Source organism: Microcaecilia unicolor, chromosome 3 (assembly GCF_901765095.1).
Source record: "Microcaecilia unicolor chromosome 3, aMicUni1.1, whole genome shotgun sequence".
NCBI classification, from domain to species: Eukaryota; Metazoa; Chordata; class Amphibia; order Gymnophiona; family Siphonopidae; genus Microcaecilia; species Microcaecilia unicolor.
The window spans coordinates 377,733,990-377,757,143 of record NC_044033.1 but is presented as its reverse complement, the minus strand read 5'-3'; the positions used below and the strand labels follow the sequence as shown (position 1 = coordinate 377,757,143).

Here is a 23,154-nt window from a genome sequence, read left to right as displayed (position 1 = left end):
AGGGTCTCTTTTTCCATTTGGCATTTCTTCTCCATTTCCCCATTCATCTTCTCTCTGTTTCGCTATCCGCCCTTTCCCTGCCCCTATCTTCCCACCGAGTTGGGCATCCGCCCTTCTCTTTGTCCACATTCTTGCCCTGCTAAAAATAACCCTTCTGTATCCCTATCCCCCATCACATGTGTCACCCCCCCCCCCCCCCCCATCGTGTTTCGCATTGTCCCTCTGTGTCTCTATTCCCTCGCCAACATGTCTGGCAGCACCCCTCTGTATCTTGATCCCTCCTCATGTGCCGCATCTCCGCCTCCCTTCTCCCTTCCTCCTGCCCTTCTTCAGCAAATGTTCCTCCCTCTCTCCTGTATTTCTCCCTCTTCCTCCACCCCCAGACAGGTCCTGGAATTTTCTTCCCCCACTCTCACTCCCACCCCAGAGGCCCAATATTTCTCTCTTCCCCCATAGATTCCAGCATCATTTAACTCTCTTCTCCCCCTTCCCCCATGGTATAGCAGTTCTCTCCTTTCTCCTCCCTCTTCCCCCATGTTATGGCAACTCTTTTCCTCTCCTCCTCCCATGGTATGGCAGCTCTTTTCCCCCCTCCCCCTGTGGTATGGCAGCTCTCTTATTTCCCTTGCCCTCCCCTCTCCTCTCATAGTATTGCAGCTCTCCCCTTTCTCTTGCACCTCCCCTCCCCGTTTCACCATCTCTCTCTCACTCACATATCACTCCCCCCCCCCCCAGGTCCTTTAAATTTCTTACTGTCAATCGCCGACAGCGAGTTCCACCTCCTCTGATTCTACCTCCTATTTCTAGAGGGGCGGGACCAGCAGAGGGAAGGTTACAGGGGCTGACTGACGCAGCCCATTTTCAGTGCTGCTGCTACTGTTGTTGCCGGTGATCTAGGGTAAGAAGTTTAAAGGAACTGGGGTGAAGAGGGGTGAGTGAGTGAAAAAGTGATGCTGAACCAGGGAAGGGAGAGAGTTGCCATACCGCAAGAGTGAGGAGCAATGTACCAATGCCAGAGGGAAGGGCACTTTTGCTTGTGAGGTGGCAAAGGGTGCCAGATGTGTGTCACACGCCTAACGTGTTTGACGTGGTATGTCTGGTGTATGTACATATTTTATAAAATATGCATGTACACGCTCACATTTCAGAAGGAGGATATGTAAATTTGTGCATAAGTATTTGTGTGCTGTTGGGCCTGGATATGGAAGCCTATTTTGTAAAAATACATAGATACCTGTTTTGGACAGCTGAAGTAGGTGTCCTGCTATAAAATCAAACCCTATATGTGGCTCAGTGGTGTAGCTACGGATGGGCCTGGGTGGGCACAGTTCCACCCAATCTGGTGGCCTGCAAAACACCTCATTGGTGATGCCTCACTCCTCCCTCTGTCTTCTCTGATGGCGGCACAACATCTACCCGTCTCTCTCTGAAGCCCCCGCTCCACCAAATCTAATTTGAAGCTGTTGCCTGCAGTGATTCCTATAGGCAACCTGCGCTGGCCCTGCAGTCTTCCCTCTACGGTGTCCTACCCTCGATGATGTCAATTCCTGTTTCTTTCCTGACGAGGATGTGGTAAAGGGAAGCCTGCAGGGCTATTGCAGGTTGTCCACAGGAATCGCTTCCGGCAATGGCTAAGAAGTAGATCGGAGAGGTGGGTTTCAGAGAGAGATGGCAGATACCGGGCTGTGGGTGGGTGGGGAGAAAGGTGACGATATGTGAGTAGGGGGAAAGGGGATGAATGGGAAAAAAAGAGGGAGAGATGGAACAGGAGTGGAGGGAAAGGTTAAAAAAAAAAAAGTATATATGGGGATGGAGGTGGGGGTGGGAAGGATCCACCCCAGCTTAACTCTGGGCCCACTTGAAATGACAGGTCTGGTTACGCTCCTGATGTGGATATATTTTTCTGTGTGCATTTACATGCATAACAAATGCAGCACCAGGATCAAGAGAATTTTGTTCCAGATTGAAATACATCTTCCTGCTCCTGTTCTCTTTTGTACAACACAGAACATCTGACTATAACACCCCTTTAAACCCAAAGTCTTAATTAGTGTAGATAAATTCTAAAACCCAGTTTTTATCTGGATCAAGAGCTTTGATCAGTTTCTGGCAAGCAGTATATCAAACACGTGAATAAACATAAACAGGAACAAAAGTGTGGATGTTTGGACAAAGGGACTTACTCGTGCTACAGATCCCTGAGTTAAGCTTACTGGTGGATCAGGAACAGATGAATTTCTTGCCTGTACTGAAAATAGTGAAGTTAAAAAAGTAAGTTTTATCATTAGGTGATAAGCTTTTCTTCAGTCCCTAACGGGATTTGTCAGTTTTTTTTAAACAATTCAGTCACAGACATACTATTAGTCTTGCAGGAAATTCATTGCCATTAGATTTTACAATTTAAGATGGTTTTCAAAGTTTTCTTCTCAGAGAGAGGTTATCTTTGATCAAAGTCACCTTTACTGCTTAAAGCAATCCAGCTTATTTTCTATATTTTCTTTATTTGCATGCTGAAAAAATATGAGCTAAAACCAGAATGCAAATAGAATACAAATTTCGAACAAAAACAATGGTTCCAATATTCAGCCTGTGGCAGTCAGTGTTTTTTTAAGCCATGGGCTAAATGGCCATTCCATAAGCAACACTAAATGTATATTTTCTTTAGATTATCTATTACTATTATCATGTTACCCAAGATCCTTAAGCAATACTAAATGTATATTTTCTTATAAATTTCCACTATTCACAATGTAATGTAAGCCACATTGACCCTGCAAAGAGCTGGGAAAATGTGGGGTACAAATGCAATAAATAAATATCATCAAGCAGATCAATCCATAGACAGGTGGGTTGTGTCCATCTACCAGCAGGTGGAGATAGAAAGCAATCTTTTGCCTCTCTATATGTGGTCGTGTGCTACCAGGAAATCCTCAGTATTCTCTCTATCTAGCAGGTGTGTGGTCACATGCAGCAGCTCTGGCTTGGTCTCCACGCCTATTTACAGGCTTTGTTGAGTGCCTGGGTTTGAGGGCTCTTCGTGAGCAAGTGCAAACCTGGTGGTGCCAGGGCCCTCCTTTTCTCCCCCCTCCCGCTGGCTCCGTTAAAAAAAAACAAAAAAAACCCATAGCAATCTTGAAGCAGAAAAGATTTTACTTGCAGCTGCTCACTGGGACACAATTTGTTGCAGCTCGGAGCAAGAAGCAGGTAATTTTACCTTTTCCTAGTGGGCAGGGGGTTCCCCAAACGTTTCCCTCATGGATCATGGCGTTGGATGGTAAGGGCGTGAAAAAGCGCTTCCCGGACTGCGATCGCGCGGCTAGTGGGGAGGCGCGGGGATCGGACACAGAGAAGCCCTTTTTGGGCGCCCTTCTGGACTTTGCTGATTTAGCCGTTTTTTCCTCCGCTGGGGCGTCGGCGGCCTTTTCCGCCTTAGGCCCCCATCCCCCAATGTCCGTCCTTCTGACGTCGGCCGCCCATGCAGCTCGGACGGCCTCTGGTATGGCCGCCTTTGAGTTGGACGGCGGTAAGAAGATGTTGAAGTTTAAGCGCCATGCTTCCCGCACGGTTCCTCCGTGGAGTGACACGCCGGACGCCATTTTGGATGCGCAGCACTCCTCTCCCCCACTTTATGGAGTGGAGGTTGAGAGTACCTCTAGGGCTGTGGCCTAGGTTGCAGAGGTGCACAAACAGGGGGGTTTCTCTCCCGAGTTTATTTTGTTGCTGCATCAGGCCTTTCAACTGCAAAACGCTGCTCCTGCTCCCCTGTCAGATATGGGGGAAGAGGCTTCCCTGATCAAGCGCCCTCGGGTGGATCTTCAGGTCTTGGGTGACTCTGTCTCCTCTGTTGTAGATGAGGGCAGCATTTCTGGGATTCTTTGGAGGAGGCTGATCCTCGCCCTGTTGGGGGAGATGACCCCTCTGCAGCGCGGCTTTTTCGCTCAGAGGAATTGCCTAACCTGTTAGTTCAGGCCATGAGCATCTTGAGTATTTCCTCTCCGGAGGAAGGCCCTTCTTCAGCCTCAGCGGGTTCCGCTATTATGTTGGGAACCAAGCGCCCTTCCAGGATCTTCCACATCCATGAAGCCATGAAAACTCTAATTTCGGCTCAATGGGATTCTCCTGAGGCGAGCCTCAAGGTAGCCAGGGCCATGACTCGTCTGTACCCTCTGCCAGGAGGGCAGTGGACTCTAATCACTGCTGTGACAAAAAGACGGCTTTGCCGGTGGAAGGTGGCTCTGCCCTTAAGGATTCACAGGACAGGAAATTGGAAGCGGCCTTAAAGTTAGACTTTGAAGCGGCCACCTTGAGTTTGCAGGCCTCGGTTTGCGGCTCCTATGTGGCCAGGGCATGCCTGACGGTGGTGCAGTGGGCCTCCCCCTCGGATCCTTCCTTAAGGGCGGATTGGCCGGTCCTGGAGTCGGGCTTGGCTTACTTGGCAGACTTGCTGTATGATGTTTTGAGAGCCTCGGCTAAAGGTATGTCTCAGAAAGTCTCTGCCCGTCGATGGCTATGGCTTAAGCATTGGTCAGCTGACCATGCCTCCAAATCCCGCTTAGCCAAGTTGCCTTTTAAGGGCAAGCTGCTCTTCGGGGATGAGCTGGACTAGATCGTGACGGATCTCGGCAGCTCTAAAGGCAAGAGGTTGCCGGAGGTCAAGGCAAGGGCCAGCAGTGCTCGCCCTGGTTCCTCTAAGGGCCATTTTCAAGAAGCCCATTGGTATCGCCCGGGCAAGTCGGGCTCCTCCTCCTCCTTCAAGCAGAGGTTCTCCCCGAAGCAGCATTCCTTTCGCAGAGACCGCCGCTCAGGAGGTTCTTCCTCCGGTCCTCCCCCAGGGTCTCGTACCCAATGACGGGGCTCTGCTCCATGGCCCAGAGCAGATAGGAGGAAGGTTGTCCTCTTTTCTGGGTGAGTGGACCAGGTAACTTCAGATGCTTGGGTTCTAGAAGTCATCAGAGATGGCTACAAGTTGGAGTTCTGCTAGCCCCTGAGAGACGGGTTCGTGAACTCTCCTTGCAAGTCTCCCCTCAAAGTGGCAGTAGTTCAGCAGACTCTGGACAACTTGCTCCGCCTTGGGGCGGTGGTCCCAGTGTACGTAGAGCAGCGTGGCACAGGACATTACTCCATTTACTTTGTGGTGCCAAAGAAAGGAGGCTCTTCTCGGCCTATTCTCAACCTCAAGGGAGTCAGTTGGGCCTTGCGAATACAGCATTTCCGTATGGAGACTCTCCGCTCAGTGATTGCTGCAGTACAAGAAGGAGAATTCCTGTCATCCTTGGACATCAAGGAAGCTTATCTGCACATTCCCATCTGGCTGCCTCATCAGCGCTTCCTGCGCTTTGCAGTGCTGGGCTGGCACTTCCAGTTCAGAGCCCTCCCGTTCGGGTTGGCTACGGCTCCGCGGACCTTCTCCAAAGTGATGGTGGTCATTGCGGCTTATCTCCGCAAGGAAGGAGTGCAAGTCCATCCCTACCTGCATGACTGGCTGATTCGAGCTCCCTCCTTTGCAGAGTGTGGGAGAGTGACGGACAGGGTCATTGCTCTTCTGAGCTCCCTGGGATGGATCATCAACCGGGAGAAAAGTCAGCTGCGCCCGACTCAGTCCCTGGAGTATCTGGGTGTTCGGTTCGACACCCAAGTGGGCAAAGTGTTCCTGCCGGACAACCGGAGCCTCAAGCTTCAGGCCCAGGTGGGCCGGTTCCTAGCCTCCTCAGCTCCTCGGCTTGGGATTATGTGCAACTATTGGGCTCCATGATGGCCACGAATGGAGGTAGTGCCCTGGGCCAGGGCCCATATGAGACCACTACAGCACTCTCTTCTGCGGTGCTGGACTCCGGTTTCGGAGGATTACACAGTTCGCCTGCCCCTGGACCCGGCGGTGAGAAGGGCGCTAAGTTGGTGGCTGATGTCAGACAAGTTGTCAGCCGGTATGCCTCTCACGTCCCCGGAGTGAATTGTCGTTACGACGGACGCCTGCTTGACGGGCTGAGGAGCCCACTGCTTGGAAAGGACAGCGCAGGGGATATAGTCACCGGCGGAGGCGAAGTGGTCCATCAACCTCTTGGAACTTCGGGCCATTCGGTTGGCGCTTCAAGCGTTTCTTCAGGTACTGATACTGAGGCCAGTTCGAATCCTGTCAGACAGTGCCACGGCCATGGCCTATGTCAATCACCAGGGAGGTACCAGGAGCGCCCCCCTAATCAGGGAGGCCATGAAGTTATGCCAATGGGCAGAGGCGAATCTGGGCCAGCTGTCGGTGGCTCAAATTGCGGGAGTCCTGAATGTCGAGGCGGACTTTCTCAGTCACCATACCTTGGATCCCGGAGAGTGGCAACTGTCTGCTCGGGTGTTCTTGGAGATCACGAAACTCTGAGGCATGCCGACCTTGGATCTGATGGCTACCTCGGCCAAGTGCCGTGGTCCTTCAGCAGAGGACGGGAACACGATCTCTGGGGGTCGATGCTCTTCTCCAGCAGTGGCCGGTACAGGAGCTTCTCTACGTGTTCCCGCCTTGGCCTATGCTGGGCAGAATTCTCGGCCGGGTGGTCCTGGTGGGTCCAGACTGGCCCAGACGCCCTTGGTATGCGGACCTGATCCGGCTTTCCTTAGACAGTCCTCTGCGGCTTCGAGCGGAGCGGGGCCTCTTACATCAGGGTCCTGTGGTGATGGAGGATCCCTCCCCCTTTGGTCTTACGGCCTGGCTCTGGAGCGGAAGCGGCTGAAGAAGAAGGGCTTCTCGGTCAAGGTCATCGCCACTATGCTGAGAGCACGGAAGCGCTCTACTTCTACTACGTACGCCAGGGTATGGCGTACCTTTGTATCATGGTGCGAGGCAGGATCCCTGTCGCCATTCACGGCGCCAATTGCTTCAGTGTTGACGTTCCTGCAAGAAGGTCTGGAGAAAGGCCTGTCGCTCAGCTCTCTTAAGGTCCAGGTAGCGGCTCTAGCTTGCTTCAGGAGTCGCCTGAAGGGTGCTTCCCTGGCTTCTCAGCCAGATATGGTGCGTTTTCTCAAAGGGGTTAATCACCTGCGCCCTCCTCTGCACTCGATAGTGCCTACGTGGAATCTCAATCTGGTGCTGCGGGCCTTGCCGAAGCCGCCCTTTGAGCCATTATCGTGGCTGTCTCTGAAGGACCTGACATTGAAAGTGGTCTTTTTGGTGGCATTCGCTTCAGCCAGGAGGGTTTCCAAGCTCCAGGCGCTCTCGTGTAGAGAGCCATTCCTGTGGTTCACAGAGGCAGGAGTGTCTGTTCGCCCAGTGCCTTCTTTCCTGCCCAAGATTGTTTCTCGCTTCCATGTGAATCAGCAGCTTTGTCTACCCTTTTTCCGTAGGGAGGATTATCCAGAGGAGTATCGTGCTCTCAGATGCCTGGATGTTAGACAAGTTATCATCAGATACTTGGAAGTGACCAACGATTTCCGGAAGTTGGATCACCTGTTCGTGCTGTTCGCGGGTCCCCGTAGGGGTCTGCAGGCATCTAAACCTACCGTGGCACATTGGGTCAAGGAAACGATTGCAGTGGCTTATGTGGCTGCAGGGAAGGTGCCGCCTATCCAGCTGAAGGCTCATTCTACTAGAACACAGGCGGCTTCAATGGCAGAGTCCAGGTCCGTTTCCTTGGAGGAGATTTGCAGATCGGCAACTTGGGCGTTGGCTCATACCTTCTCACGGCATTATCGCTTGGACGTGGCAGCACGGGCCAAGGCCCAGTTTGGAGCTTCAGTGTTGCGTTCTGGGATTTCCATGTCCCGCCCTGGGTGAGTACTGCTTGGTTACATCCCACCAGTCTATGGATTGATCTGCTTGATGATATGGAAGGTAAAATTATGTATCATACCTGATAATTTTCTTTCCATTAATCATAGCAGATCAGTCCATAGTCCCTCCCAGATATCTGTACTGTTTGTTCTAGTTCAGTTATATTTCAGGTTCAAGTTTAGACTTCAGTTCCTGTTCAGGAGGACTTCGAGTTCAAGTTCTTTCACTTGGATTTCCCAGGAGTTGGGACGACTTTGTGTTACAGTGAGCTGCTGCTTCTTTCCCCCTGTTTCGACATGGGTAGCTTTGTTTCCCTCTCGTTTTGGCGGTGATGGGTTAAGCCAGCTCCTCCCGCGGTTGCGGTAGCAAGACATGCCAGTGCCCCCCCCCCCCCCCACTTCGGCGGTGGTTGGGTGGCGGAGTGGCCCTTTGTGGGTGTAATTCTCTATGTTTGGTGATTCCTGCAGATGGAGCTTTGATATCGACTATACTGAGGATTTCCTGGTAGCACATGACCACATATAGAGAGGCAAAAGATTGTTCTCTATCTCCACCTGCTGGTAGATGGACACAACCCACCAGTCTATGGATTGATCTGCTATGATTAATGGAAAGAAAATTATCAGGTATGATACGTAATTTTACCATATTCAGACCGGTGCCCAGTTAGCTTTGCGAATAAAGTTAGGACATCCTTTTTGCTATCTTAACTTTATGCACTTAGGGCAGATTCTATATATGACACTAAGAGTTACGTGCATTAAATTGAGCATGTGCCCAATTTTACGTTCATAACTTATAAGTACATATGTAATGCCATACTGGGAAAAGACCAAGGGTCCATCGAGCCCAGCATCCTGTCCACGACAGCGGCCAATCCAGGCCAAGGGCACCTGGCAAGCTTCCCAAATGTACACACATTCTATACATGTTATTCTCCGAGGACAAGCAGGCTGCTTGTTCTCACGACTGGGTTGACGTCCACGGCAGCCCCCACCAACCGGAACAAAAACTTTGGCGGTCCCGCACGCAGGGCACGCCCACCGCGCATGCGCGGCCGTCTTCCCGCCCGTGCGCGACCGTTCCCGCTCAGTCTTTTCTTTTCCGCGCTGGAGAGAGCTGTGTTCGTCTCTCTCTCTGTCAGCCCCGGAAACCGGACCGCGCTTAGACGCGAGTTTTTCCTTCGTTTGTCTTTCTTTGATTGTTTTCTTTTGTTCTGTTTTAAAAAAAAAAAAAGAAAACTTTGTTTTTTCCCCTCGTACTTTTAGCGGGGGCGCCTTGTTGCGCCCTTGTGGCCGCGCGGTCGATTTTTTTCAAGGTGTGATTTTACCGCCACCATCGACGGCTTTGACTTCGCCGACGCGATTTTTCCGTCGATGTCCTCGAAGGTCCCGAGTGGATTTAAGAAATGTGGTCGGTGTGGCCGGCATATCTCGCAGACCGACACTCACGCTTGGTGCCTCCAGTGCCTCGGGCCGGAGCACGATACCAAGACGTGCACCTTGTGTCTCAGTTTAAGGAAACGGACACAGGTGGCGAGGCAAGTTCTTCGGGACCGTCTTTTCGGAACTTGCACCGGCCCCTCGACGTCGACTTCAACGGCATCGGTGTCGACGGCCGGATCTTCGGTACCGGTACCGATGTCCATGAAATCGGCACCGACGGCACCGACCCCAGGAGCACAGGTCCCGTTGGCCCGCCGGTCTTCCGGAGATGGCAGGGGTGAGCGGCCGCGCGGGCAATCGGCCCCGGTCACTCCCTCTACCTAGGGCCCTCGGGACCGAACCCTGTTGGACCCGATCCCTCGAGGCCGAGGGGGATCTACCTCCTCCTCTTCGGTACCGCCGAGTGCCGATGACGGGCACCGGAAGAAGGCTAAAAAGCACCGTCATCGGTCGCCCACGGCACATGTGGCTACTGGCTCCAGAGATGACTCGACGCCGAGGAAGCGGCAGCGCCGGGAGGAGCGTTCCCCCTCGGTGGTGGAGGTATTGCTACGTCAGGGCACCAGCACTTCGGTGCCGTCTCCTGGACCCGAGCAGATTCCGGCACCGGCACCTCCACCGGCCCCCTCGCCTTTCCCCCTTGACGAGTGCCTCCGAGCCATCCTTCTGGGGATCCTGGAAGGGCTGATGTGCCAGGTGCCGTTGATGGAGGCGCCGGCGTGCTCTAGCCCAGTGCCAAGGCCTTCGACGCCGACACCGCTTGCGGTGCCAGTCTCGACCGCCACGCAGGTGGAGTCCCCGTCGACGTCTATGGAGGGAGCTTCATCCCCGTCGGCGTGGGAGTCCACTGCTCGACGACGCCAGCGAGGACTCGGTGCCTCGAAGTCGAGCCGGGCCCGGTTGAGGTCTGAGCTACAGGAGCTCATGTCCGACACCGAGGAAGAGGCCTCGTGGGGGGAGGAGGAGGACCCCAGATATTTCTCCTCAGAGGAGTCTGTGGGCCTTCCCTCCGACCCCACTCCTTCACCGGAGAGGAAGCTCTCGCCACCTGAGAGCCTCTCCTTTGCCTCCTTCGTCAGGGATATGTCTATCTGCATTCCCTTCCCCGTGGTCTCTGTGGATGAGCCGAGGGCGGAGATGCTCAAGGTCCTCGACTATCCATCACCACCTAGAGAGTCCTCCACGGTACCGTTGCACAATGTCCTCAAAGAGACACTGCTTCGGAACTGGTTGAGACCTTTATCTAACCCCACCATCCCCAAGAAAGCGGAGTCCCAATACAGGATCCACTCAGACCCAGAGTTAATGCGGCCTCAATTGCCTCATGACTCGGCGGTCGTGGACTCTGCTCTCAAGAGGGCACGGAGTTCGAGGGATACCGCCTTGGCGCCCCTGGGGCGGGAGTCTCGCACTCTGCTCGTTTGGGAGGAAGGCCTACCAATCTTCAATGCTCGTGACCCGCATCCAGTCCTACCAGCTCTACACGAGCATACACACGCGGAATAATGTGAAGCAACTGGCGGACCTGGTCGACAAGCTCCCCCCCCCGGAGCAGTCCAGGCCTTTTCAGGAGGTGGTCAGGCAGCTGAAGGCGTGCAGAAAGTTCCTGTCCAGGGGTATATATGACACCTGTGATGTGGCATCTCGAGCTGCGGCCCAAGGTATAGTGATGCGCAGGCTCTCATGGCTGCGTGCCTCTGACCTGGACAACCACACCCAGCAGCGGCTGGCCGATGTCCCTTGCCGGGGGGATAATATTTTTGGTGAGAAGGTCGAGCAGTTGGTGGACCAACTACACCAGCGGGAAACCGCCCTCGACAAGCTCTCCCACCGGGCGCCTTCAGCATCCACCTCAGCAGGTGGACGTTTTTCCCGGGCCAGGCAGGCTGCACCCTACGCCTACAACAAGCGTAGGTACACCCAGCCGGCCCGAAGGCCTCCTCAGGCACAGGGACAGTCCCAGCGCGCTCATTCCCGTCAACAGCGTGCGCCTAAGCAGCCCCCTGCGCCTCCACAGCAAAAACCGGGGACGGGTTTTTGACTGGATCCATGGGAACATAGCCGCCATCAAAGTGTCCGTACCGGACGATCTGCCGGTCGGGGGGAGGTTAAAATTTTTTCACCAAAGGTGGCCTCTAATAACCTCCGACCAGTGGGTTCTCCAAATAGTGCGGTGCGGATACACCCTGAATTTGGCCTCCCCTCCACCAAATTGTCCTCCGGGAACCCAATCCTTCAGCTCCCATCACAAGCAGGTACTTGCAGAGGAACTCTCCGCCCTTCTCAGCGCCAATGCGGTCGAGCCCGTGCCACCCGGGCAGGAAGGGCAGGGATTCTATTCCAGGTACTTCCTTGTGGAAAAGAAAACAGAGGGGATGCGCCCCATCCTAGACCTGAGAGGCCTGAACAAATACCTGGTCAAAGAGAAGTTCAGGATGCTTTCCTTGGGCACCCTTCTACCAATGATTCAGAAAAACGATTGGCTATGTTCCCTGGATTTAAAGGACGCATACACTCACATCCCGATACTGCCAGCTCACAGACAGTATCTCAGATTCCGCGTGGGGACACGGCACTTTCAGTATTGTGTGCTGCCCTTTGGGCTCGCCTCTGCCCCACGGGTGTTCACGAAGTGCCTCGTGGTGGTCGCGGCGTATCTACGCAAGCTGGGAGTGCACGTATTCCCATATCTCGACGATTGGCTGGTCAAGAACACCTCGGAGGCAGGAGCTCTCCAGTCCATGCAGTGCACTATTCACCTCCTGGAGCTGCTGGGGTTTGTGATAAATTACCCAAAGTCCCATCTCCAGCCAGTCCAATCTCTGGAATTCATAGGAGCCCTGCTGAATTCACAGACGGCTCAGGCCTTTCTTCCCGAAACGAGGGCCCAAAACCTCCTGTCCCTCACTTCCCAGACCAGAGCGTTTCAGCAGGTCACAGCTCGGCAGATGTTGAGACTCCTAGGTCCTATGGCCTCCACAGTTCATGTGACTCCCATGGCTCGTCTTCACATGAGATCTGCTCAATGGACCCTAGCTTCCCAGTGGTGCCAGGACACCGGGAATCTAGAAGATGTCATCCGCCTGTCCCTCAGTTGCCGCAATTCGCTGCACTGGTGGACACTTCGGACCAATTTGACCCTGGGACGTCCATTCCAAATTCTGAAGCCCACGAAAGTGCTGACGACGGATGCATCTCGCCTGGGGTGGGGAGCTCATGTCGATGGGCTTCACACCCAAGGACTGTGGTCCCTCCAGGAACAAGATCTTCAGATCAACCTCCTGGAGCTCCGAGCAGTCTGGAACGCACTGAAGGCCTTCAGAGATCGGCTGTTCCATCAAATTATCCAAATTCGGACAGACAATCAGGTTGCAATGTATTACATCAACAAGCAGGGGGCCACCGGATCTCGCCCCCTGTGTTAGGAAGCCGTCGGGATGTGGCGTTGGGCCTGCCAGTTCGGCATGCTTCTTCAAGCCACATACCTGGCAGGTGTAAACAACAGTCTGGCCAACAGACTGAGCAGAGTCATGCAACCGCACGAGTGGTCGCTCCATTCCGGAGTGGTACGCAAGATCTTCCGAGAGTGGGGCATTCCCTCGGTGGACCTTTTCGCCTCTCAGACCAACCACAAGCTGCCTCTGTTCTGTTCCAGACTACAGGCACACGGCAGACTAGCGTCGGATGCCTTTCCCCTCCATTGGGGGACCGGCCTCCTGTATGCTTATCCTCCCATACCTTTGGTGGGGAAGACCTTACTGAAGCTCAAGCAAGACCACGGCACCATGATTCTGATCGCACCCTTTTGGCCCCGTCAGATCTGGTTCCCTCTACTTCTGGAGTTGTCCTCCGAAGAACCGTGGAGATTGGAGTGTTTTCCGACTCTCCTTTCGCAGAACGACGGAGCGCTTCTGCACCCCAACCTTCAGTCTCTGGCTCTCACGGCCTGGATGTTGAGGGCGTAGACTTCGCTTCGTTGGGTCTGTCTGAGGGTGTCTCCCGTGTCTTGCTTGCCTCTAGAAAGGATTCCACTAAAAAGAGTTACTTTTTCAAGTGGAGGAGGTTTGTCATTTGGTGTGAGAGCAAGGCCCTAGAACCTCGTTCTTGTCCTGCACAGAACCTGCTTGAATACCTTCTGCACTTATTAGAGTCTGGCCTCAAGACCAACTCAGTAAGGAATCACCTTAGTGCGATTACTGCTTACCATCATCGTGTAGAGGGTAAAGCCATCTCTGGAGAGCCTTTAGTCATTCGATTCATGAGAGGCTTGCGTTTGTCAAAGCCTCCTGCAGTGTCATGGGATCTCAACGTCGTCCTCACTCAGCTGATGAAACCTCCTTTTGACCACTGAATTCATGCCATCTGAAGTACTTGACCTGGAAGGTAATTTTCTTGGTGGCAGTTACTTCAGCTCGTAGAGTCAGTGAGCTTCAAGCCCTGGTAGCTCATGCTCCGTATACTAAATTTCATCATAACAGAGTACTGCTCCGCACTCACCCTAAGTTCCTGCCGAAGGTGGTGTCGGAGTTCCATCTTAACCAGTCAATTGTCTTGCCAACATTCTTTCCCAGACCGCATACCCGCCCTGCTGAACGTCAGTTGCACACATTGGACTGCAAGCGAGCTTTGGCCTTCTATCTGGAGCGGACACAGTCCCACAGACAGTCCGCCCAATTGTTTATTTCCTTCGACCCCAATAGGAAAGGGGTCGCTGTTGGGAAACGCACCATCTCCAATTGGCTAGCAGATTGCATTTCCTTCACTTACGCCCAGGCTGGGCTGACTCTTGAGGGTCATGTCACGGCTCATAGTGTCAGAGCCATGGCAGCGTCGGTGGCCCACTTGAAGTCAGCCACTATTGAAGAGATTTGCAAAGCTGCGACGTGGTCATCTGTCCACACATTCACATCTCATTACTGCCTCCAGCAGGATACCCGACGCGACAGTCGGTTCGGGCAGTTGATGCTGCAGAATCTGTTTGGGGTTTAAATCCAACTCCACCCTCCAGGACCCAAATTCATTCTGGTCAGGCTGCACTCTCAGTTAGTTGTTCTTCGTAGGTCAATTTCTGTTATACCCTCGCCGTTGCGAGGTTCAATTGACCTGGGTTCTTGTTTTGAGTGAGCCTGAGAGCTAGGGATACCCCAGTCGTGAGAACAAGCAGCCTGCTTGTCCTCGGAGAAAGCGAATGATACATAACTGTAGCAGGTGTTCTCCGAGGACAGCAGGCTGATTGTTCTCACCTACCCTCCCTCCTCCCCTTTGGAGTTGTGTTTTTTTCCTCATTCCTTTGCTTGTCATTCAACTGAGCGGGAACGGTCGCACACGGGCGGGAGGAAAGCCGCGCATGCGCGGTGGGCGTGCCCTGCGTGTGGGACCGCCCGCAAAGTTTTTGTTCCGGTTGGTGGGGGCTGCCGTGGACGTCAACCCAGTCGTGAGAACAATCAGCCTGCTGTCCTCGGAGAGCACCTGCTACAGGTATGTATCATTCGCTTTCCTGGAATTGTGGATTTTTCCCAACTCCATTTAGTAGCAGTTTATGGACTTGTCCTTTAGGAAACCGTCCAACCCCTTTTTAAACTCTGCTAAGCTAACCGCCTTCACCACTTTCTCCGGCAACGAATTCCAGAGTTTAATTATACGTTGGGTGAAGAAAAATTTTCTCCGATTTGTTTTAAATTTACTACATTGTAGTTTCATCGCATGCCCCCTAGTCCTAGTATTTTTGGAAAGCGTGAACAGACGCTTCATATCCACCTGTTCCACTCCACTCATTATTTTATATACCTCTATCATTTCTCCCCTCAGCCGTCTCTTCTCCAAGCTGAATAGCCCTAGCCTCCTTAATCTGTCTTCATAGGGAAGTCGTCCCATCCCCGCTATCATTTTAGTCGCCCTTCGCTGCACCTTTTCCAATTCTACTATATCTTTCTTGAGATGTGGCGACCAGAATTGAACACAATACTCAAGGTGCGGTCGCACCATGGAACGATACAACGGCATTATAACATCCTCACACCTGTTTTCCATACCTTTCCTAATAATACCCAACATTCTATTCGCTTTCCTAGTCGCAGCAACTACTGAGCAGAAGGTTTCAGTGTATTATCGACGATGACACCCAGATCCCTTTCTTGGTCCGTAACTCCTAACGTGGAACCTTGCATGACGTAGCTATAATTCGGGTTCTTTTTTCCCACAGGCATCACCTTACACTTGCTCACATTAAAAGTCATCTGCCATTTAGCTGCCCAGTCTCCCAGTCTCGTAAGGTCCTGTTGTAATTTTTCACAATCCTGTCGCGATTTAACAACTTTGAATAACTTTGTGTCATCAGCAAATTTAATTACCTCGCTAGTTACTCCCATCTCTAAATCATTTATAAATATATTAAAAAGCAGCGGTCCTAGCACAGACCCCTGATGAACCCCACTAACTACCCTTCTCCATTGTGAATACTGCCCATATAACCCCACTCTCTGTTTCCTATCCTTCAACCAGTTTTTAATCCACAACAGGACATTTCTTCCTATCCCATGACCCTCCAATTTCCTCTGTAGCCTTTAATGAGGTACCTTGTCAAACGCCTTTTGAAAATCCAGATACACAATATCAACCGGTTCCCCTTTGTCCACATGTTTGTTTACTCCTTCAAAGAATTGAAGTAAATTGGTCAGGCAAGATTTCCCCACACAAAAGCCGGGCTGACTTGGTCTCAGTAATCCATGTCCTCGGATGTGCTCTGTATTTTTGTTTTTAATAATAGCCTCTACCATTTTCCCTGGCACTGACGTCAGACTCACCGGTCTATAATTTCCCGGATCTCCCCTGGAGCCTTTTTTAAAAATGGGCGTTACATTGGCCACCCTCCAATCTTCCGGTACCACGCTCGATTTTAAGGATAAGTTGCATATCACTAGCAGTAGCTCCGCAAGCTCATTTTTCAGTTCTATCAGTACTTAATTGAGAAACGAGCTAATCAGCACTGATAATTGGTAATAATTAGGATTTACTTGCATATCATAGTCTATAATGATGTATGCATAAATCCTAAAATGCGTACACATTTGGGGGCGAGGATAGGGGCATTTCTGGGGGCATTCCAGAATGTTATGCGCGTTGATATAGAATATGGCCAAACTTGCACCTAACTGTAGGCGGCAGCATTTAAGCCTGCTCATAGCAGGCCTAATTGCAGGTACCTACATTTAGGCACAGTTTATACCTAAGCGTGATTCTATAAAGGACACATGCTCTTTATAGAATCGCGCTCACATTAAATTTTCAGTGCCAATTTTTAGGTGCTGCTTATACAGTATACCTGTACTTAACTTGTTTAGTGAACGGAATATCACTTCTAAGCAGTGACGTGTTGACTCCATCCAAACTCTTTCTGCAGACCACCCCAGTACTAACCAGACAATGCTGTGGCAGTCACTGGTAAGATTCAGCTGCAGTACCCTGTAAACCCTTTTGAATACTTGGCTCAATTATTTTTTAACTCGGTAGTTGATGAATATAGATACAGTTTTGACTGTATAACTTTAAAAATTAAACAGCACCTATGCCATCAAATAGTGACCTAATTTTGTATTATTTATAAGACTCGAAAGAGCGACAACTTTTGTGAAAATTTTATAAATGAAAAACAAAGTTATTAAATAAATTGTATGTGATGTTTCTACTGGACTACAGTGATACATTTGTGACTGCTTTCAAGCATTATAGATGGCTCATCAGGTCATTTCTGCAATATTTATTTATTTGTTGCATATGTATCCCACATTTTCCCACCTATTTGCAGGCTCAGTGTGGCTTACATAGTACAGTAGAGGCGATCGCCAGTACCAATATGAAACAACTACAAAGTGAGGTTATGACAGAATAATGATCAGTGTGATAGACATATTGAGCTTAAGGAGGAGGGAGAGTTGGGTTATGTCCAGTATGAGCTTTTATATTGTTGTGTTGTGGGGATGAGGCATTTATGTTGGATTGTTGAGATATACCTTTTCAAACGGTTAATCTTTAGGAGTTTCCAGAAGTTTAGGTGATCGCATGTTTTTTTCACCATGATTGGTAATGCGTTCCATAGTTGCGTGCTTATGTATGAGAAGCTGGATACGTAGGTTGATTTGTATTTGAGTCCTTTGCAGCTCGGGTGGTGGAGATTTAGATATATTTGTGTTGATCTAGTTGTGTTTTTGGTTGGTAGGTCTATGAGGTCTGTCATGTATCCCGGGGCATTGCCGTAGATGATTTTGTGAACCAGGGTGCAGATTTTGAATGTAATACGTTCTTTGATTGGGAGCCAGTGTAGGTTTTCTCCTAGAGGTTTGGCGCTTTCGAACCTTATTTTTCCGAATATAAGCCTGGCTGCTGTGTTTTGAGCAGTTTGGAGTTTCTTAATGATTTGTTCTTTACATTTATTTATTTGTTACACTTATACCCCGCGCTTCACGTTCAATGCGGCTTACATAGTGGTAAGGTTACAGATTCCATTACAGTAGTCTAGATGGCTTAGTACCATGGATTGTACCAAGTTGCAAAATATTTCCCTCAGGAAAAAAGGTTTCACTCGTTTGAGCGTCCACATTGAGTGAAACATTTTCTTTGTTGTAGCTTTCACTTGGCTCTCTAGTGTAAGATTTCGGTCAATTGTAACTCCGAGAATTTTCAGGCTGTCTGAGATAGGGAGGGTGTAGTCCGGGGTGGTTATGTTGGTGGGTTTGATTGTGTTATATTGGGATGAGAGGATGAGACAGTGTGTTTTTTCTGTGTTCAGTTTTAGTTGGAATGCGTTTGCCCATGAGTTCATGATGTTCAAACTGAGTTTGATTTCTTTGTCGATTTCTGTTAGGTCATTCTTTAAGGGGTTTACAGTGTGACATCGTCAGCATATATGAAAGGGTTAAGGCCATGATTGGATAGGGACTTGGCTAGTGGGGTCATCATTAGGTTGAAAAGGAGTGGCGATAGTGGTGATCCTTTGAAGTACTCCACAGTCTGCTTTCCATGGTAGTGATATGGTTGATTTCGATTTCACTTGATATGTTCTAGTCATTAGGAAGCCCTTGATCCGGTTAAGTACACTTCCACCAGTCCCGAAGTATTCTAGGATGTTTAGTAGTATGTTGTGGTTCACCATGTCAAATGCACTGGACATGTCGAATTGTAGGAGGAGTATGCTTTTACCTGTTGCAATTTCTTGTTTGAATTTGGCTAAGAGGGTAATTAGTACTGTTTCGGTGTTGTGGTTGGAGCGGAATCCTGATTGTGATTCGTGTAGTATTGTGAATTTGTTTATGTAGTCAGTGAGTTGTTTGGTTACATATACAGATAAAGATATAATTGTTGATTTTTTGTGAAACAAGCTTGGTTTAGTCGTACAAAATAATTTGTAACACTGCATTTACTGAACTGTGTTATTTTTGTTTCTGTTGGCCATCTCTGTTTACAGTCCCACAGAGAACATCTCCCACAGGTCCCAAAACAATGCCACCACCAGCACGATCGCCAAATGCTATCCCACCTTCAAATCTTAGAAAAAACCCACCCGCAGCCAGGAATGGAGGCAGTGAAGCAGACACACAGATACTAGAACTGAACCAGCAGGTAAGAACTAGGAAGCAGTTTTAGCTTTGTATCCATTAGCTACATCAGGACTACATTCTTCTACCACCATTCAACAATTTCCAAATTTGCAGTTGCTTTATGAACATAGTCACTATTTGATAAATAAATATGAAGTTTTTTGGCAATTTTGACTACTGAAACCAAAAAAGGGGATCTGCTGTTAGTAAATGACAAAAACTTCCTCCGACGGAGGCTGTCTTCAAGCTAGCAGGGAAAAAGGCCTCAAAGAGCTTCCAGGTCCTCAATTGATCTGTAGAAGCTGTAACGGGTCTCTAGACCCTGCTTTCATCCTTGGTCAAAAAACCTGCTATTACTGATGGACACAATTTATATATGTGTCCTATACCTTCATAGCCAATTCAATTGATTATATAATATTTAACACCACACTTATCTTTATAGTGAGTGCTCTCAGAACAGCGTGACATGCTGTTTTCCTCTTTGTATGATTAATGTGTTAAGCCGACGATGGCCAGCGTTTCGCATGGCTGCTTCAGGGCTTCGGTCTCACATTTGAAAGAAAGGTCAGCACTACATATCCACGCTCTTCAGAGCCTGTATCATTCAGTAACAATCTGACAACATTGTATGAATTTGGCTAGTTTGTAGACTTAAAAATATCATTTTCCTTTAAAAAAACATATAGCACAAGTTAGATCTTTTCATAGATGTCACTGTGGTGCTTAATGAAAAATTAGAGAGAAAATAATATGTAACTGATGTTATCAGAGCCATTTTATGAAATATATGCTATTCTTCCTGAATCTCAGAATCTAAAAACAACTTCTTGAAGCCTTAGTTTGATTCCTACTGCAGCTCCTTGTGACTCTGGGCAATTCACTTAACCCTCCATTGCTCCTGGTATAAAATAAGTACCTGAATATATGTAAACCGCTTTGAATGTAGTTGTAAAAAACCTCAGAAAGGCAATATATCAAGTCCCATTTCCCTTTCCCTTCCCTTACCTCATGTTCAGGTTCCTTTTTCCTACTGATGAGTTTATCATGCTGTAAATGAATAACGGCAGGAGGATAGGGTATGCAACATCTCCACTGTGAGATTTCTGATCCTTTCTTTTCTCTTTTCTTTTTTTGATCTTTGATAGTTGATGGAATTGAAAGTGACGGTGGATGGCCTTGAGAAGGAGCGAGACTTCTATTTCAGCAAACTACGAGACATTGAGCTCATCTGTCAGGAGCATGAGAGTGAAAACACAGGCGTTCTTTCCAAGATTATAGATATTCTGTACGCCACTGAGGTCAGCAAATCCAGAGAATCACCCAAAACAGATTTCACTGCTGAGATAGCCTTTCCTTTACACAAATAGCAAATCATCTCTAGAGTGCAAATAGTTCTTCACATGACGGATCACCAGTTCTTCAGTTAATAAATTCTGTGACTGCTAACTGCCTTCCTCCCAAAGTATACACAGGATAGCATTGACCTGCTCTTTTAATCAGTCTTAGTTATGATTTGTCAGTGTTGTGGGGCCAAGTCAAAATCCTCTGTGTGCACAGCTTGTCACCATCAGACATTCACCAGATGCTCAAATTGCACTGGAATCTCAACCCATGACAGTTCAGCTTTAAAAAAATAAAATTAAAAAAAAAAGCTGTTTTGCTTGAATTTGAAAGCAAAATTAAAGTTTGGTTCTTACAGCATTTTGTACCTAAATTTAGACTGCGTTTGTCCAAAGGAAGTTGAGCCAATGAAAGTCCATGGCACCAAATAACAAGGAGGTTGATTGCCTTTTTTGTCTGTGTACTGATTTATTGTCTAACAAAATATTCATTGCGTTGTACTTCAGTGCACAGTGTTGTATGTACGTTATATTGGTTTTAGGATTCTTCTGTTTAAACACAGCATGTAGTTGTGCATAAATTTTTTTGCTTTGCATGCTGCAGTGCTTTTATAATGTCATCAAGCATAATGGAAGCTGTTGTGATGCTGGAGTAGATACGCAGATAGGAGTTGTATAATAGGGTGTTTTTCTTTCGAGTTATACATTTCAGAATCTTGTAAACAACTTGCAAGGTAGAGCCAGAAACTTGCTGAACTCAGGCTATTTCCGCCATCTACTTTCAAGAGTTCTTCCAGGGCTTAAACATTGTACAGAAGTTTTGTGGCAGGATTTTTCTCAATGACGAGCATTAAGAGAGTAATTCTCTAAAGAGAGTGCCAATATTTTGATGCCAGGAATAAGTGTAAATGACCAGAGTATTGATATATGTGCTTATATACAGTAAATTCCAATATACCAGCTATACTCTGTTCTTTAAAATGGCGTGTATTGTAAAGGAAAGCGGAAACTGGGTAGAGCACAAAGCTATACATGTAAATTATAGAAAACTACATTATGTGCATTTTTTAGCAATCCAGACATGATTAATTACACCAACTCTACAGCTAATGCAAATGGATGCACCTAAAGTCTAAGAGCATGTAGTTACTGTTATGTTTGTATTCAATAAAGGAAAGTAGGTGCCTACTTTGCTTTATAGACTTGGCTCCCAATAGTTGCCCCTTTATTGACTTTCCTTCCACCTGCCAGACATTTGAAGCATTTTTCCCCAAAATGCAAAATCAGTTAAAAGGTGTTTGCTCAGCTGTTTTTTGCTTTGGACTACTGCTATACACTGTACTTGAGATTACTGGCTAAGAATATAAAACAGTAATGTCACAGTGAGGTGTTTGCTTTTGGCTGGATTAAAGGAGTGTTTCCCCATTGATTACCAGTGTCCCAGTGAGCCTGTTTTAAGATAACTAGTTTTAGCTTTTAAGGCTTTGCATAGCTTGGGACCAGAGTATATAATTGACCAGTTGCAGAATTACCAACCTGCCCACCTTTTCCAGTCACAGGCAGAATGGTATTAGAGCTTCAGTCAGAGTATTTGTATGTGCTTGTCTGCTGCTGTTCCACTGTTCTGGAATAATTTACCACCATCTCAGTGTCTGCTGCTGTTCTGTGATGATTTTTTTGTTCCATGTGGGATGAAAGCTGTTGGATTGAGGAAGAATAATCGTTCTGTCTGTTGTTTTAAAAAGGAAAGTTTGCTGTTGCTCATGGAATCTGTCAATGAGTTTTTTGGGTTGTTTTTTTTCATTTTAATAGGCAAGATTTGTAATTCACCCTGAGTGCATTGCATGAATAGCTAAATAGTGAAGTAAATAAGTGCATTCAATGGGGCCGATATTCTGTCGGCAGGAAGCAGCCCGCATAAGTGCTGCAGTCAGTGCTAGTACCGGGCCGTTTCCAGTGACCGGTATTGAATATTCTGGGGTTTTTTTGGCCAGCACTAACTTAACTGGCTAAGTGAATATTCAGCGCAAGCAAAGATAGGACCACTATTTATATGGTCCAATTTGCCCGCTAAATTTAGCCAGCCAGCACTGAATATTCCCAACTAGCTGCTAACTACAAATATTCAGTGGCGATAACTGGCTTTCTCTCACTGAATATTAGCGGTTAGCTGGCTAAGTACTATTTAATTGACCAGGAGCCATTCCTAGCCAGCTATGTAGTGCTGAATATCATGGAATGTTTCTTAGTCTATGGGAACAGGGGCATTTAAGGCATGGAATTTCAACTCATTTCTTGTGTGTTTTCTGTTGCAGGAAGGGTTTGCTCCTCCAGATGATGATGAGATTGATGAACAGCAGCCAGAGGACCAAGATGAATACTAACTATGACAGCATAGGTTCCCCAATCTTCTGTCTCTCTTGGGTTGTTTTTTTTTTTTTTTTTGTTCTGTTATGATCAAACACCCCCTTCCCCTCCTCAAGCCAGTTACTGACATTAACTCATGAGGTTAGGATAGGTCCCAGCCGTCCTGCACTATTACTAGTTACCAACCAACACAAGCAGTTTCTTTTCTGTACATTGAGCATACTGTGGGCAAGCCACTGGCTATATGACATATATAAATATATATATATATATAAGAAAATGTAAATAGTGCTATGGCTGGCATGGCCATAGAGTCTGTGTCTCTCTTTTGGGGCTCGTTTTGGGCTTGTCAGCTCCTGATTTGTCTCATATTTATTTTTATTGTTGTCTTAATTGTGCCCTTCTAAACTAAAAAAGAAACTGATCCTCTTCCCTTCTACCCTGCTTCTGCATACCTCGTATAGCTGAAGCCCCTGTCTCCCCCCTCTTTTTTTTCTTCTTCAGCACCCATTATTGATCCAACTGTATTATATTCAAATAAAAATAACTCATTTGTATATTTTTTTTCTTAATGAATTTTACTTGCACTTTTTGCCTGTTTTCACAGTAATAGAACCGGCAGTTTGGTTTTAACAAGTCCTGGACATGAG

The 23,154-nt window shown here is 48.4% G+C and overlaps 1 protein-coding gene across 2 annotated transcripts in view; it reads left to right on the top strand.

The window, feature by feature from the left end:
* Positions 1-23,061, top strand: part of MAPRE3 (microtubule associated protein RP/EB family member 3) — a 202,983-nt gene extending 179,922 nt beyond the window's left edge. For both annotated transcript variants that reach the window (XM_030198625.1, XM_030198626.1), the window contains 3 exons: positions 18,662-18,816; positions 19,943-20,095; positions 22,453-23,061. In XM_030198625.1, the coding sequence (XP_030054485.1) occupies positions 18,662-18,816; positions 19,943-20,095; positions 22,453-22,521 (377 nt within the window). In that variant the 3' untranslated portion in view covers positions 22,522-23,061. The remainder of the gene's footprint in view (positions 1-18,661; positions 18,817-19,942; positions 20,096-22,452) is intronic.
* The last annotated feature ends 93 nt before the right edge of the window (positions 23,062-23,154 follow it).